Below are 15431 nucleotides of genomic sequence, written 5' to 3' on the forward strand. Positions count from 1 at the left end.
GATAGAAACAAATTGAGCATGTTACTGGATAGAGGAAGTTTCAAAGTTTTGTGCACACACTATGCCATACACTTAACTCTAGCACCGTGCATTGCTCAATAAACATCAAAATGGTAATCCATTTCATTCTACACATGAATCAACAGGTCCCTGTTTAATGAACTGACAACAACTTGATTTCAAGGCTTTGTTATGGTTGGAGGAGGAGGAGGAGGAGGAGGAGGAGATTAGTGTTTAACATCCCGTCGACAAGAGACGGAGCACAAGCTTGTATTAGGGACGGATTGGGAAGAAAATCCACCATGCTCTTTCAAAGGAACCATCCCGGCATTTGCCTGAAACGATTTAGGGAAATCATGGAAAACCTAAATCAGGATGGCAGGAGCCGAGTTTGAACCGTCGTCCTCTCGAATGCGAGAAGTTGTTGTGGTCATACATAGGGGCGTTTCTTTTTTTTTTTTTTGTTAATGTTTGTGGTTTTTTCTTTTTTTTTCTTTAAATATTTGAATCTTTTATTTTTTCCTGAATTAATAAATTTAAAATTTTCTTATTTTTTATTTTTAAAAGTTTTATTCTTGCTTGTTTATTCACTTTTTCTTTGTATTATATGTAAGTTTTGTTAGACTAAATGTTCTTTTTGCAGTAATTTGATTTAATTATCAAGTGATTTTGGATTTAGCAATTGATTTAGTATCGGCATAATTCGTGCCAGCAGCCGCGGTTATACGATTGATACAAGTGAATATTATTGGTTAAAACAGTTGTTTATATTATTAGGGTTGAAATATAAATTTGTAAGGTGAAATGTTAAAATTTATTTGTGGCCCTTTTTATGAATCTGTGAAATTTAAATAATAAACTAGGATTAGATACCCTATTATTTTAAATGTTAATTATATTTACCAGGGTACTATTAGTTAAGGTCTTTAAACCCAAAGAATTTGGCGGTATCTCATTCCATTCAGAGGAACCTACCCCATGATTGATAATACACGATTTACTCTACTTAATTTATTTGTTTGTATATCTCCGTTATCAGAGAATCTTTTTAGAGTTATAATTCTCAAGATTTATAATTATAAAATATTTCAGGTCAAGGTGCAGCTTATAGTTAAGAGGAGGTGGGTTACAATAGATTTTTGTTTATAACGGATTTGATAGTGAAATACTGTTAATGAAGGTGGATTTGATAGTAATTTAATTTATTTAATTTAACTGATATTGGCTCTGAGATGTGTACACATCGCCCGTCGCTCTCATTATTGATTATTCTATTTTATTTTTAAGTAGCTTCAATTACGATGAGATAAGTCGTAACATAGTAGATGTACTGGAAAGTGTATCTAGGAAGAGTTTCAAGATATAACTTATTAGTAAAGTGTTTCATTTACACTGAAAATTTTTCTGTGCAAATCAGGATATCTTGTTTATTTATTTTATTATATTTATTTTTTGTTTATTTAATTATTTAATATAAATAATTTTATTGTATTTTTGTCTTAGTATATTTTATAGAATTGATTTTTTAAATTATAGTTTATTGGTAATGTAAGTGTTTTATGAAATATTATTTTAAATTTTTTTAAGTAGATTTTATTTATTGTACCTTTTGTATCAGGGTTTATCAAAATTTTAGTATTTATCTTACTTGTCTCGATATGGGTTGATTTATAAATAATTTATAGTTAATGTATCATAATTATTATTAAATTATTTATAGAAATGAGATGTTAATCGTTTCCCAAGATATCTAGTTTCTTAAGAAAAAATTTAATTTTTTAAAGTTATTTGTTTTTATTTAATTTTTTAAGTAAAAATATTAACTTATTTATTCTTTAAGGGATAAGCTTTGAAGTTAATAACCTATAATTTATTTTATAGAAATATAATAGTAAGCTTTAAACCAGCTATCTTTAAGATTACGTTTTAGTTCATTATTTTTTATTTTGATTTTATAAATATTTTAGGTTTTTTATTAAGATTATTAATTTAATTTTAAAATTTTTGTAATAATGATAGAATTAGTATATTTATTTGTATGAAATTTTTACCTTGTGAACTTATTATAAGGAACTAGGCAAAATTGATTTCCGCCTGTTTATCAAAAAACATGTCCTCTTGTTTATATTTTGAGGTCTGGCCTGCTCACTGAGCGTATTTTTAAAGAGCCGCGGTATTTTGACCGTGCAAAGGTAGCATAATCATTAGTCTCTTAATTAGTGGCTGGAATGAATGGCTTGACGAGAAATCAACTGTCTCTTAATAAATTTTTGAATTTAACTTTTGAGTCAAAAGGCTTAAATTCTTCTTTAGGACGAGAAGACCCTATAGAGCTTGACATTTTACTTTTATATAGTTTTTTGTTTGTCTTTCTATATTTAATGATGATGTTTTGTTGGGGTGACATGAAGAATAGATAAACTCTTCATTATTATATCATTTATTTATGTTTGTTATTTTGATCCATAATTTATGATCATAAGATTAAGTTACCTTAGGGATAACAGCGTAATTGTTTTTGAGAGCTCATATCGACAAAGCAGATTGCGACCTCGATGTTGGATTAAGAAAAATTTTGGGTGCAGGAGCCCAATGATTAGGTCTGTTCGACCTTTAAATTCTTACATGATCTGAGTTCAGACCGGCGTGAGCCAGGTCGGTTTCTATCCTAAGATTGTTAATCCATATTAGTACGAAAGGACCATATGGTTAAAATATTTTTTGTTATATTGATTAATATTAATTTATTTACTATTTTGACAGATTAATGTGTTGAATTTAGAATTCATTTATGTAGATTTTTTCTACAAATAGTATTGATACTTTATGATTTATTTATATTTATTTTGAATTTTCTTTTATTGGTTATTTGTGTTTTAATTAGTGTTGCCTTTTTAACTTTATTAGAGCGTAAGGTTTTAGGTTATATTCAGATTCGAAAGGGTCCAAATAAGGTAGGTTTTGTTGGAATTCCTCAGCCATTTAGAGATGCTATTAAGTTAATTTGTAAGGAGCAGCCAATTCCTATTATATCTAATTACCTACTTTATTATTTTTCCCCTGTTTTTAATTTAATGATTTCTTTAGCCGTTTGAGTAATTTTTCCTTATTTAACTTATATGTGTTCTTTTTCTTATGGATTTTTATTTTTTTTATGTTGTACTAGATTAGGTGTTTATACTGTTATAATTGCTGGTTGATCTTCTAATTCAAATTATTCATTATTAGGTTCTCTTCGTTCTGTTGCTCAAACAATTTCTTATGAAGTTAGTTTAGCTTTAATTTTATTGTCTTTAATTATTTTAATTGGTAGTTTTAATATGTTTGATTTTATAAACTATCAGCTTTATTGTTGATTTATTATTATTTCTTTTCCTTTAGCTTTAGCTTGTTTTGCTTCTTGCTTAGCTGAAACTAATCGTACTCCTTTTGATTTTGCTGAAGGGGAATCTGAGTTAGTTTCAGGATTTAATATTGAGTATGGTGCGGGTGGTTTTACTTTAATTTTTTTAGCTGAATATACTAGAATTGTCTTCATAAGAATGTTATTGGCTTTAATTTTTTTAGGTGGTGATTTTTTATTCTTTTATATTTTTTATTAAGCTTGCTGTTATATCTTTTGGTTTTATTTGGGTTCGTGGAACATTACCACGGTTTCGTTATGATAAATTAATGTACTTAGCTTGAAAAAGTTTTTTACCTTTATCTTTGAATTTTTTTATTTTCTTTGTTGGTTTAAAGATTTTATTTATCTCATTTGTTTAGTGAAATTTTTTGAGAAAAGTTAATAGAAGAGTTAAACTTCTAATTTTATGTTTTCAAAACATATGCTTTTCCTAAGCTAATTAACTTTATTCCTTAATTAATTTATCTCATGCGTTTGCGACATGGACATTAATTAAGAAATATGTGAAGTAAATAATTGTTAAGATTTGACCTGTTATAATATAAGGTTCTTCAACAGGTCGTTTACCAATTCACGTTAGTAAGCATACAACAACTACTATAATTCAGAATAAAATTTGATTAATAGGGTAAAATTGAATGCCTCGGAATGGTGTTTTATTATAAAATGGTAAAATTATTAAGATTCTAATTGATAAAAATAATGCAATAACACCTCCTAACTTATTAGGGATAGATCGTAGAATTGCATATGCAAATAGGAAATATCACTCTGGTTGAATGTGAACTGGTGTTACTAATGGGTTGGCAGGTACAAAGTTATCTGGATCTCCTAATAGGTAAGGATTAATTAAACATAGTATAATTAATAATGATGTTATTATTATAAATGTAATAGAATCCTTAAAGGTAAAGTATGGATGGAATGGAATTTTTTCAATATCTCCATTTAGTCCAAGAGGATTATTAGATCCTGTTTGGTGAAGAAAAAATAAATGAATTGCTGCTATAGCAGCAATAATAAATGGTAATACAAAATGGAATGTGAAGAATCGATTTAATGTTGCATTATCAACAGCGAATCCTCCTCATACTCATTGGACTAAATCTGTTCCTAAGTATGGGATTGCTGATAATAAATTAGTAATTACTGTTGCACCTCAAAAAGATATTTGGCCTCAGGGTAAGACATATCCTATAAATGCAGTTGCTATAACTAAAAATAAAATCACTGTACCAATTATTCAGGTATGTATATATATATAAGATCCATAGTAAATTCCCCGTCCTACATGTAAGTAAATACAAATAAAAAATATAGATGCTCCATTTGCATGTAAGGTTCGGATAATTCAACCATTATTTACGTCTCGGCAGATGTGTACTACACTACTGAATGCTATTTCAATATTTGATGTATAATGTATAGCTAAAAATAGTCCAGTTACGATTTGAATTACCAAACATAACCCTAATAGGGATCCAAAATTTCATCAAAATGAAATATTTGTTGGGGCAGGTAAGTCAATTAAAGAGTTATTAATAATTTTAATTAAAGGATGTCTTAATCGTAAGGGTTTATTCATTAGTAATTATCTTATTTTACGAATAGGTCCCTGATTAATATTGGTGATTTTAACAACTGCTAGTAGTGCTAAAAATAAATAAATTATTATTATTATTGTAATAATGAATGTTGGTCTATTATATAATTTTTCTAAAGATATTGTTATTTCTTGATAATTGATTGAATTATCAATATTTATAGTTTCGGTGTTTTTGAAAAAGTCTATAAATATAGATATATCTAGAATAATTAATATTGATATGATAAATACTCACATTATTAATGTAATAATTATAGTAATTGATTTAGGCTGAAATATTTCGTTTGATGCAATTCTTGTAATGTAAATAAATAATACTAGTATACCACCAAGAAATGTTAAAAATAAAATATATGATAATCAATATCTTTCTATTATTGTTCCTGTTATTAATCCAACTAGGAAGGTTTGAAGGATAATAAAAAGCATTATTGATATTGGGTGTCTTAATTTAATAAAATTAATATTTATTACATTTGATAATGATATAATTATTATTTTGATCATTTCAGGGGTTAGTTTATTTAAAATATCGGTTTTGGGGACCGATGATGGAAGCTTTTCCATGGTTGCTGGGACACATTTGCTGTAGTGACTGCAGCTTGTAAGGCTTCATATGGAGGTGTCATTTCTGCACATGCCATACTGTTGATTGAGGAATCTGAAGTTTGTGGCCGGCCTGTCTTGTGGATTTCTGAGGGCTCCATGTGAATTCATCTTGGATATGCTCAAAATTTTCACCAGACTTTCACGGCTGATCACTACTCTTCCCTTCACATATGTAACCAACTTCCAAGAATTTTGTATGCCAGTCATAAATCTGCTGTGCAGAGGTGTATTCTTGTTGAATTGATGGAGGAGTGATGCAGCACTTGCACAATGAACTGACTTTGAGCAAATTCCAATACACAAAATGATCTCTCTCATGGTGTAGTCGCCAAGTTGCTCTGTACAAACAAGAGTGCGGTTGTCTCAAAACTTTGAACCTTTTTATCCAATGACATGCACAGTGTGTTTCTATCTTTTATAGGTTGTCTGTTATAAACAACTTAAATCTGTTCTTTCCTTTTTCATCACCCAGTACAGCTCATATCTGTCAAGTACTTCCTCAACCTCAGTGTATGGCAGGTTTTCATGCATAAGGCATTGTGGGACTGTACACATGTGATGCTCCATGAAGACACCAATGAAGTAGCCTTCCAAAAACCCCACTCAGTTCCCCACAATCTGCATCCACTTTCAACTGAGGTGGAAGTTTTTTCCAAACATTGTTTCTCAGAGGAATTCAACATCCTGCCACCCTCACCAGGTAATGACAATGGTGAACCTTCATGTTCTTACTATGGCCAACCACTCTACCATTAACCCTTTCTGAAAGGCTGTGTTCAGGATTAGCGACCCCTCCAACTACTATATCTTCTGTGATCTGCACTGGAGGAGGGGTTCTGCGCCAGCATTTACTTCTTAGATTGACAAGCGCACACAAAATCAAATGCTAAGAACACAATGTGTGTGCGCAATGTCTGTCTCTTTGTTCTTGTCTTTTTTAATGTTGATAATACTATGTACTTATGGGTTCACATATGCATCTTGTATTATCATTTAGTCCAACAAAGTTTTATATTCCCTGGTCCCAGTATGAGCATCTTGTTCTACCCATGGACATGGATCAAAAAATTGTCTTGCTCAAATAATATTTGTACTTTATTTTGTAGATATGTCCTATTTTCACGAAAATGCACCTAAATGACCTAGCATTATACAAATTGCTGTATATTCTTCCCCAATCACGTAAAATCTTTCCATTATGGCAAAAATTAACAACATTTTTAACATGGTAGTTTCTTCAGTATAACATGTTTGATTAAATGTCCTAAGTTACTTCTATTTTTATAGCTTAATGATAAATATATAACTGCTAAAATGGTGGTACCAAGTTGCTGCACATCACTAAACTTTTTTAAATAAATGAAGCAGAATTTTTATATCATGTGAATATACTGTAACATATGAAACTATAAAATGCAAAAATACTATAAAAATAGGATTCTTTTGTGAAAATCCTGTAATGTAGAAATATGGAATTATGTTCACCCACATGATCTCACTTCTACACAAATTTTACATAGTTCTTAATGTAATTATATTATCAGATTCAGGAATTTTTGTGGAAAGGAAAACACATTTGTAACATAAATGAAAGTGGTGAACAGGAACCTCAAACTGCAATATTTGGTCGATCTGATTTTTTGTGGCTAATTTCTTTATCAAGAACAGCGAGTTTGCAATATAGGCATATGCATCATGTGAAAGTAATTAGTTTGCAAACTGAAGCAATGTGACAAGCTTTGATCTAAAGGCAAAGCTAAAGTATTGAATAATGAAGTGGAATTCTTGCACAGATGAAACCAGGAATTATGAAGACTATTACTGCAAAGGTGTACCAGGGATTATAAAGGAGGATGTATACTAAACACTCAACAGAAGGCTACGGTACTATCTAAATATGAAAATGCAATATGAAAGTGTAGACAATATTTAGCGATACAGCAATAAAACAATGTATAATGGATTGAAAAATAATTACAAAAAACACAACAGCTTGTACAGCGCATTTGCGGTAGTTCAGATATATTGCAGGGAAAGGGAAAAAAAACTCTAGAATTACAGTTTAGTCAGACTCTTGTCAAACTGCAGTTACTCAGAGCTTAATGAATTATCACTCATTTATTCTCATTCTCTTTTTAAAAGAAAACTAACTGAAAGTGAATTAATACATCTAATTCCACACTATGAATGTTTAGTCATCACCTTATCACTTACATACTGTCAAAGACATTGATGTCAAACTTACAATCATCAAGAGTCTTTGTGGAGCTCCATGGACTGCTTTTGCAGTTTCTCTTTTGAATGCATGTGACATGTGGTGGTAGCTGGCAGCTACACTGTTGACATGAGCCACGTTTTTCACCACGACCCACCAAAATTTCACCTATTTGAAGCTGAATACCACCAAAGTGACACACTGTTCCTGAAAATAATTTATTTGTTAATGTTCACATTTGGAACAACTGCTGCATAATAATAAACAGATAAAGAAAAGCACAAAATGTTTGCAAAATAAAGGAGAAAGGAAAGATGTTTCACTAGCTTCAAATAAGCCCAAAAATTAGACATTTTTGCAGGACAGCTCACAGTTGTACTGGTGGTACTTAATGTCCAACAGTAACAATATTTTGGCAGTAGCAATATTCGCAGAAACATTGTACCCATTAGACACCAGATATTAGCAGTACTCCCATAAAATGTCAACAAGGAGAGAAGCTAAAAAATCAAGACACAGACACTATGTTAGAATTATTAACATTTTTAATGAGAACTCCTTTGGTGCAAAATTATCCCAAAGGACTGAAAGGGGGAAAACAGAACATTAAGCCACTCACAATTGTGGTAATCCAATAAGTTCCCAATAGTGATGAATATAGCAGTATATTTCGTAGTACATTCCAAATCACTCTGAATGGAAAAAGTAGCACTATCAGCAAAAGGCATAGAATGAACATAAGAAACAGACAAAAGGGACTAGAATATATAAATAAGGGGAAAATAAACCAAAAATTACTATAAAATGAGAGTAACAAAAGAAAGCAGCTGTCAAGATATGTAAATAAACTTGACACCTCTTTAGTGGGTGTTGCCAAACAGCTAAGTGTCAATAGCTGAAATGCAAGCAGAAGGTGGTATCTAAACAGACTGGAAAGAAACAGAGCAAACAAGATAAATGCATGAAGGAAGGAAAGTTAAATTTTAATGTCCTACAACAGTGGGGTCATTGGAAACAAAGCCCAAGCTTAGAGTATGAAAAGGATGGGGGAAGGAAACTGGCTTTGTGCCATTTCAAGGGAACCATCTCAGCATTTGCCTGGAGTGATTCAGGGAAAACATTGACATGGATTTCAGCCATCATCCTTCTCAAACCAAGTTCAGTGTGCATAAAAGAGCCAGCAATAGAACCGGCACAAGATTATGAGACTGAAAGTAATCAAAAGGCTAAGTAACTACAACAACATAAAATCCTGGGTGATACACAAATAGTGTACGAAAATAAAAACAACCATTGAAGGTATTGAAGGAAGTCATGTGCACGCTGAGCATTACTGCACACTATGCTCTGTATTGCACTTTCATTGTTATCTTTCATCACTATCTGTGTAAAATACTACCAGATGTGGGACAAGCCAGTCAAGAAAAGACGTGATGGATTCATGTTTTTAGATGATATTATAGATAAATACATGACTCTGCCAGACTCCAGGATAAGCTAGATAAAGTAACAAAGCATATTAACAACTTGGAGGAAATGAATAAAAGTGCAGAATGATGTCACCAGAGGTCTTTCAGTTGTGCACAAAATCTGGAACTAACACGGTATGAGGTGAGTGTGACCATAGCACCAAAAGAGGTTGGCTCTGAAGAGGTGGGGCAACTGAAGCAACAGGAAAAGATAGTGGATGTCAATCAGTGAGCAGTTACAGTGTGCTGTAATGATGGTCATCTTCATTACAATAGGGTCTGGAGATGACATTTGGATTAATTCGCAGGGGGAAGTATCATCAGAAAACTAGAAGAAGAGTGAAGTGTGGTGATTATGGCCCAGGAGTTTGGTACTGTTAACAACATTGTTTCATGTACCAGGGGAGCATTCTAAAACACAGGCACGAAGGAGAGGAGATGGTTCTCTCTCACTCACTCACTCACTCACTCACTCACTCACTCACTCACTCACTCACTCACAATGAACCCCAAGGTGGGAACATGTATTACTAGATAAATTATGTCGTATAGTTGCTGTTTCGTACAAGTCTTAATATTGTTATCATTTGTAGGCACAGACCTTACATCTCTGATCCATACCCTTCAAAAATTATAAATAGTGACAAATAAGAATAAGATGATGATGTACTGCACTCAGAAACATTGTTGAATGTTATCATTTTGGTGATCCAAGTGTTAAGGTGTAGGGAGGCATAATGTTGCATGGGCATACTGATGTCCCTATCTTCCAATGCAGTACACTCATCAGTCAGCATTATTGTGACACTGTACTCTTCCTCCATGTACATCTTTTCAAGGGTGTATATAAACCTTACTACATTTTTGTGGATAACAATGTGTGACCATATTAAACTGCACAGCTGGTCTATCTCTCAGAATGAGGTGATAATATTTGGCAAATAGATTCACCTGTCTGTTCCCCTGACTTAAAAAATGATTGAGCACACATGGGATGAACTGGAGAGATATGCACGAGGTGAGAAAAGTCATGGATACTTCCTAACATTGGTTCAGACCACCTTTTGCCCAGCACAGTGCAGTAACTCAACATGGCATGGACTCAATAAGTCGAAGTCCCCTGCAAAAATACTCATCTTTGCTGCTTCTATAGATGTCCACAATTGTGGAATTCACTGGTGCAGGATTTTGTGCAAGAACTGACCTCTTGATTATGTCTCAAATGTTGGATGGGATTCAAATTGGGTAATCTGGGTGGCCAAAACATTCACCTGAATTGTTCAAAATGTTATTAAAACCAATCACAAACACACAAATTCCATCCTTGAATGGCTGCAAATGGTCTCCAAGTAGCGAAACATAACCATTTCCAGTCAATGATCAATTCAGTTGGACCAGAGGACCCAGTCCATTCAATGCAAACAGCCCACATTATTATGGAGCCTCCATAAGCTTGCACAATGCCTTGTTGATAACTTGGGTCCATGGCTTTGTGGTGTGTGTGCCACACACTAACCCTACCATCAGCTCTTACCAATTGAAACTGGGACTCATCCAACCAGGCCACTGTTTTCCAGTCATCTAGGATCCAACAAATATGATTATGAGTGCAGGAGAGGCAATGCAGGCAATGTCGTGCTGTTAGCACAGACACACACATCTTTCACCTGCTGCCACAACCCATAAACGCCAAATTTTCTCACACTATACTAATAGATATGTTCATGTGTCCTACATTGATTTCTGGGATTATTACATGCAGTATCACTTGTCTGTTAGCACTGACAACTCCATATATACACTACTGCTCTCAGTCATTAAGTGAAGGCTGTTGACCACTGTGTTTTCTGTGGTGAGAGGTAATATTTGAAATTTGGAATTCTTGGCATGCTCTTGAAACTGTGAATCTCAAAATATTGAATTTCCTAAGGATTTCTGGAATGTAATTTCCCATGTGTCTAGTTCCAACTACAATTCTGCATTCAGAGTCTTAATTCCTGTTGTGCACCTATAATCATGTCTGAAAACTTTTTCACAATAAGCACCTGAGTAGAAGTTATAGCTCCACTAATGCATTGTCCTTTTGTACCTCCTGTACTTGTTACTACTGCCATCTATATACAGACTTTTAAACATCTCATTGCAGCACTTAATCTGGATGAGCAGACTTTTCATTGCCATCCTAACAAAGTATTTTTTTGTAACAGAATTCTCTAAATAACTGCAAATACCAATGTGGGTGAGATGTAAGTGAACTTCACTACATGATATGAACTGAGTGGTTACTGGGAGCTGATCAAAGACTTTTTGGTAAAAGGGTATTTATACCTAGATGTAATGATACTTAAATGTTTATAAAACTGTATGGTAGAAATTTACTATATTAGATAAGCTACATATTCAAACAATGACTTGTTTTACATAATGAGTACTTAGTAAAGTACAAAAGGTTCTGAACTATTTTGTGTATCTACCCTGAGATTACCTACTTATGAGTACAGTTGACATATTTTAAATTATGATGAACTATGCTAATCTTTTACTAATGACTCTATTGATTAATGAAGGCAGTCATCTGTCCCAGAAAAATTGTGGCAACAAAAGTATAGTCAAATTTGGGAATTAAATGATGCTTACAATATTAATGAACTATTTTTGCATAAATGTTTTGTTTTATTTTCATCTTTGTTCATAACTGTGACAAGAGTCACTAAAATCAGTCATGTCAGTGTAAGTGGAAGAGCAATTTATTACAAATGTATTCTTGTTGCTGGAAAATGTTATGTTTTTGTTCACTTACTATGTATGTTTGATTAGTGGTGGACTCCTTAAAAGTAGAACTGACTTGAGTCCATACATTTCTGCATTCTTTCCATTCACAGCTCAGCCACATCTCACTTTCCATGATACAGAGCTCCTGGACTGTCATTTTTTGCTTTCCATCAAAGCATAACAACATGGTTAATACTCTATTCTGCCTCAGCTGTGGAGCTAATAAATTTATGGAACTTGTCCCAGTGTAAGGACACAGTTCAGAAGTTGTTTCATATTTATATTGACAAAGTTCATTTTCAGTATCATTAAATACATTTCTCTCTAGAAACATTCTAGATCTACAACAAGTACAAATGCATAGCTTGTCAACAAAAGGATCAAATTCTGCCAGATCCAAAGAAATTATTACAGTCAGTTTTATTCTTTAGATTCTATTATGAGTCTAAACTAGTCCAAGTTAGAAATGCAAACTGAATTTCCAACAAAAGGAAGAAAGACTGGTTTCATCTCCCATTAATATGACAGTCACTATATGGAGCTGAAGCAAGACTGAGGAAGGAAACTGGATATACTTCTTCACTGTAACAGGACTGGTATTTTCCCATAGAAATTTAGGGAACTCACAGAAATCCAAATGTGGATGGCTGAATGGGAATTTGAATTGCCCTCCACTGTATGCAACCAAAAACAGATGAGGTGACTTGACAATAACAGGGATATGGGAGCAAAGTTTTGGAGGTGGCATCAGACTCTAGGTGAGCCCAATATGGGGAATAGCTTTTAACCTAGAATATTCTGCTTCCCATGTGTATAATTTTGGCCCACCTCACTTACATTTTGGACTATGATGATGTGCTCATTGAATCTCTAGGATTTTATTTAGTATCATTGCATTTATTTAATTTGAGGATCATCTGTTTTATTGGCTATAGTGAGATACACCTGAAAAATAAGCCATTTAATAAACATTCAACTGTACCTTAAAACTAAAGGATGGAGTACATTTAAAACTTGCCTCAATGTGACTAAGATACTACAGATTTTCTCATCATACAAGAACCAGTACAATTACATCAGAAAATAGGTATCTGAGTGGAAACACTACCTGTAGAATTGACAGATGCCGAGGGCTTCTTTGTTTTCCTGTGAATTACTCTGTCTCCATAACGAGCTGAAATAAATTTGTTGTACTGTAAGTGTGGTGCACTCTACATTTATTATCTCATTAACAGAACATTATATTCAAGTAAAATTGCACGGGGAGAGAAAGAGAGAGAGAGAGAGAGAGAGAGAGAGAGAGAGAGAGAGAGAGAGAGAGAGACACACACACACACACACACACACACACACACACACACACACACACACACACACACACAAACAAGGGGGGGGAGAGGGAGAGGGAGGGAGGGAGGGAGGGAGGGAGGGAGGGAGAGAGAGAGAGAGAGAGAGAGAGAGAGAGAGAGAGAGAGAGAGAGAGAGAGAGAGAGAGAGAGAGAGAGAGAGAGAGAATGGACAAATTGTTCTACTTATTAACCTCACAGTGACAATAAGGTATACTCACGACAACGCCATTCTATAGGACAGCATGTTTGACTTCCATAGAATATTGGTGCACATCCCTTCTGTAACTCAACTGCCCAATGAAGCTCAAGGCCACAACTGACTTCACGACATCGTGGTTTAGCTGCAATGATAATGATAACAATAACTCCAACTAATACATGAATGATCAACAAAATATATATTGTACCTTGTTTAAATCATTTCATAAAATATAGCTAGAAATCCTCCTCGATAATTTTTTTTTTTTTAGAAGGTCCAGAAACTACAAAATCTGAACTGTGTCAATAAAAAGTATATACTGTAATCCTAATATGTCTCTATTAGTAATTGAACCAGAAGAGGGAAAAATACATAAATAAGTAACATAAAAACCTGTAAAAGAGGCAAACGAAAATTTAAGTTGCTCACTAGGCAAAAGAAATGAGTAAAACGCCATTATGAGAAACTATACCAAATATTTTTCAAATCTAGAGAAGTAATACTTCTTCATGACACACAATCTGAACTGAGAAAACAGTAAAATAATCTGAATGTAGCATTTAGCACAAAAATGATACAACAGTTGCAAACAATCTACGTATAAATCAGGGAAATTAAATTTGTATAAAACAACAATGCAGTAAAATACAATCCACTTTATCTGAGTTACTGGCAAAGTTCAGCAATATCATTACATGATTAGCTAAATATGATTTGTTTGACGGAATACAATTGGCTTTGATCCTGTTGCAGTAGTTTTATATTTTTATTCATCAATGCTGTTTGTGTAGTACTTAATGCCATAAGTAACCTGTTTCGCATTTAATCACACCAGACTGCCTCCTTAGCTGAATGTTTAGCAGCACTGCCTTCAGTGCAGAAGGCAACAAGTTCGATTCCTGGTCTTCTCTCAGATTTTTTTTCTGTAGTAAGAAGGTGTAATATGGGATCCGATCAGCCCATGTGAATTCAAATTAGGAACTGCTTGAATAAAGAAGCAATGGCATCCTCAGAATTCATCTACTGGCAATTACAGCTAGAGGGATTGGCAACATGCTGATCCTATGTTCCACAAGTATAGATCAGTCCTCTTACTGCCTTGTAGGCATGAGCAGCAGTTGGCCAATTGCAAAAAGCCTAATATGTGGGGGGTGGGTGGGGGGGGGGAGGGGGGGTGTTCATTTTTATGTTGTTATTATACCATGCTCTGCAGAAGTAAGTACTAAAAATAACTTGTTTTCTCATTTCATAAACTAACCATGAAATTGTGAATTTTATATGGATTAGTATATGAGAAAATTTACCAAACTCCAAATATTAAATCTAGGTTTGTAGTCTAGAGTTCATCCCATCAGTTCAGTTGAATATCCTTCTCTAATTCTTTAATGACATTAAATTGCCACATTTTGTTAACAACTCCTTTGATGCAACTGTGCAAAACACACTGTTCCATCTTCCAGTGCTACTGTCTTTCCAACTATTTTACAGGTATAATTTATCTGAGCATGTTGAAACCTGTTAAGTTCTAAAGGACACAATTACTTATCAAGGTGGATTTATAGCAGTAAATCAGACAGACAGTCAGTTCTAAGCATAATGTTGCCAGGCACATTTAACAACAAATGTGCTGGGTGTTACCAGTGTGCAAAATCTGCTAGTGTCCATCCTCATTCCAGTAAAGTTATTTGATGATCATGATAATATACAAAGATGAACATGGTGGACAAATGAACTAATTCCTGTACAGACAAGAATTATCACATATAGATTAATCAGTTTCTCTCTTGGTTAAGGAAATTTTCAGCA

The 15431-nt window shown here is 33.4% G+C and overlaps 1 protein-coding gene across 1 annotated transcript in view; it reads right to left on the reverse strand.

Annotated features, from left to right (window-relative positions):
• The window catches only part of LOC126326208 (von Willebrand factor C and EGF domain-containing protein-like), a 147147-nt gene that overhangs the window by 18670 nt on the left and 113046 nt on the right, over positions 1–15431 (reverse strand). The window contains exons 6-8 of the mRNA XM_049995593.1: positions 13645–13767; positions 13186–13251; positions 7867–8043 (exon numbers count right to left, since the gene is read on the reverse strand). Coding sequence (XP_049851550.1) covers positions 7867–8043; positions 13186–13251; positions 13645–13767 — 366 coding nt within the window. The remainder of the gene's footprint in view (positions 1–7866; positions 8044–13185; positions 13252–13644; positions 13768–15431) is intronic.

Source organism: Schistocerca gregaria, chromosome 2 (assembly GCF_023897955.1).
Source record: "Schistocerca gregaria isolate iqSchGreg1 chromosome 2, iqSchGreg1.2, whole genome shotgun sequence".
NCBI lineage: Eukaryota > Metazoa > Arthropoda > Insecta > Orthoptera > Acrididae > Schistocerca > Schistocerca gregaria.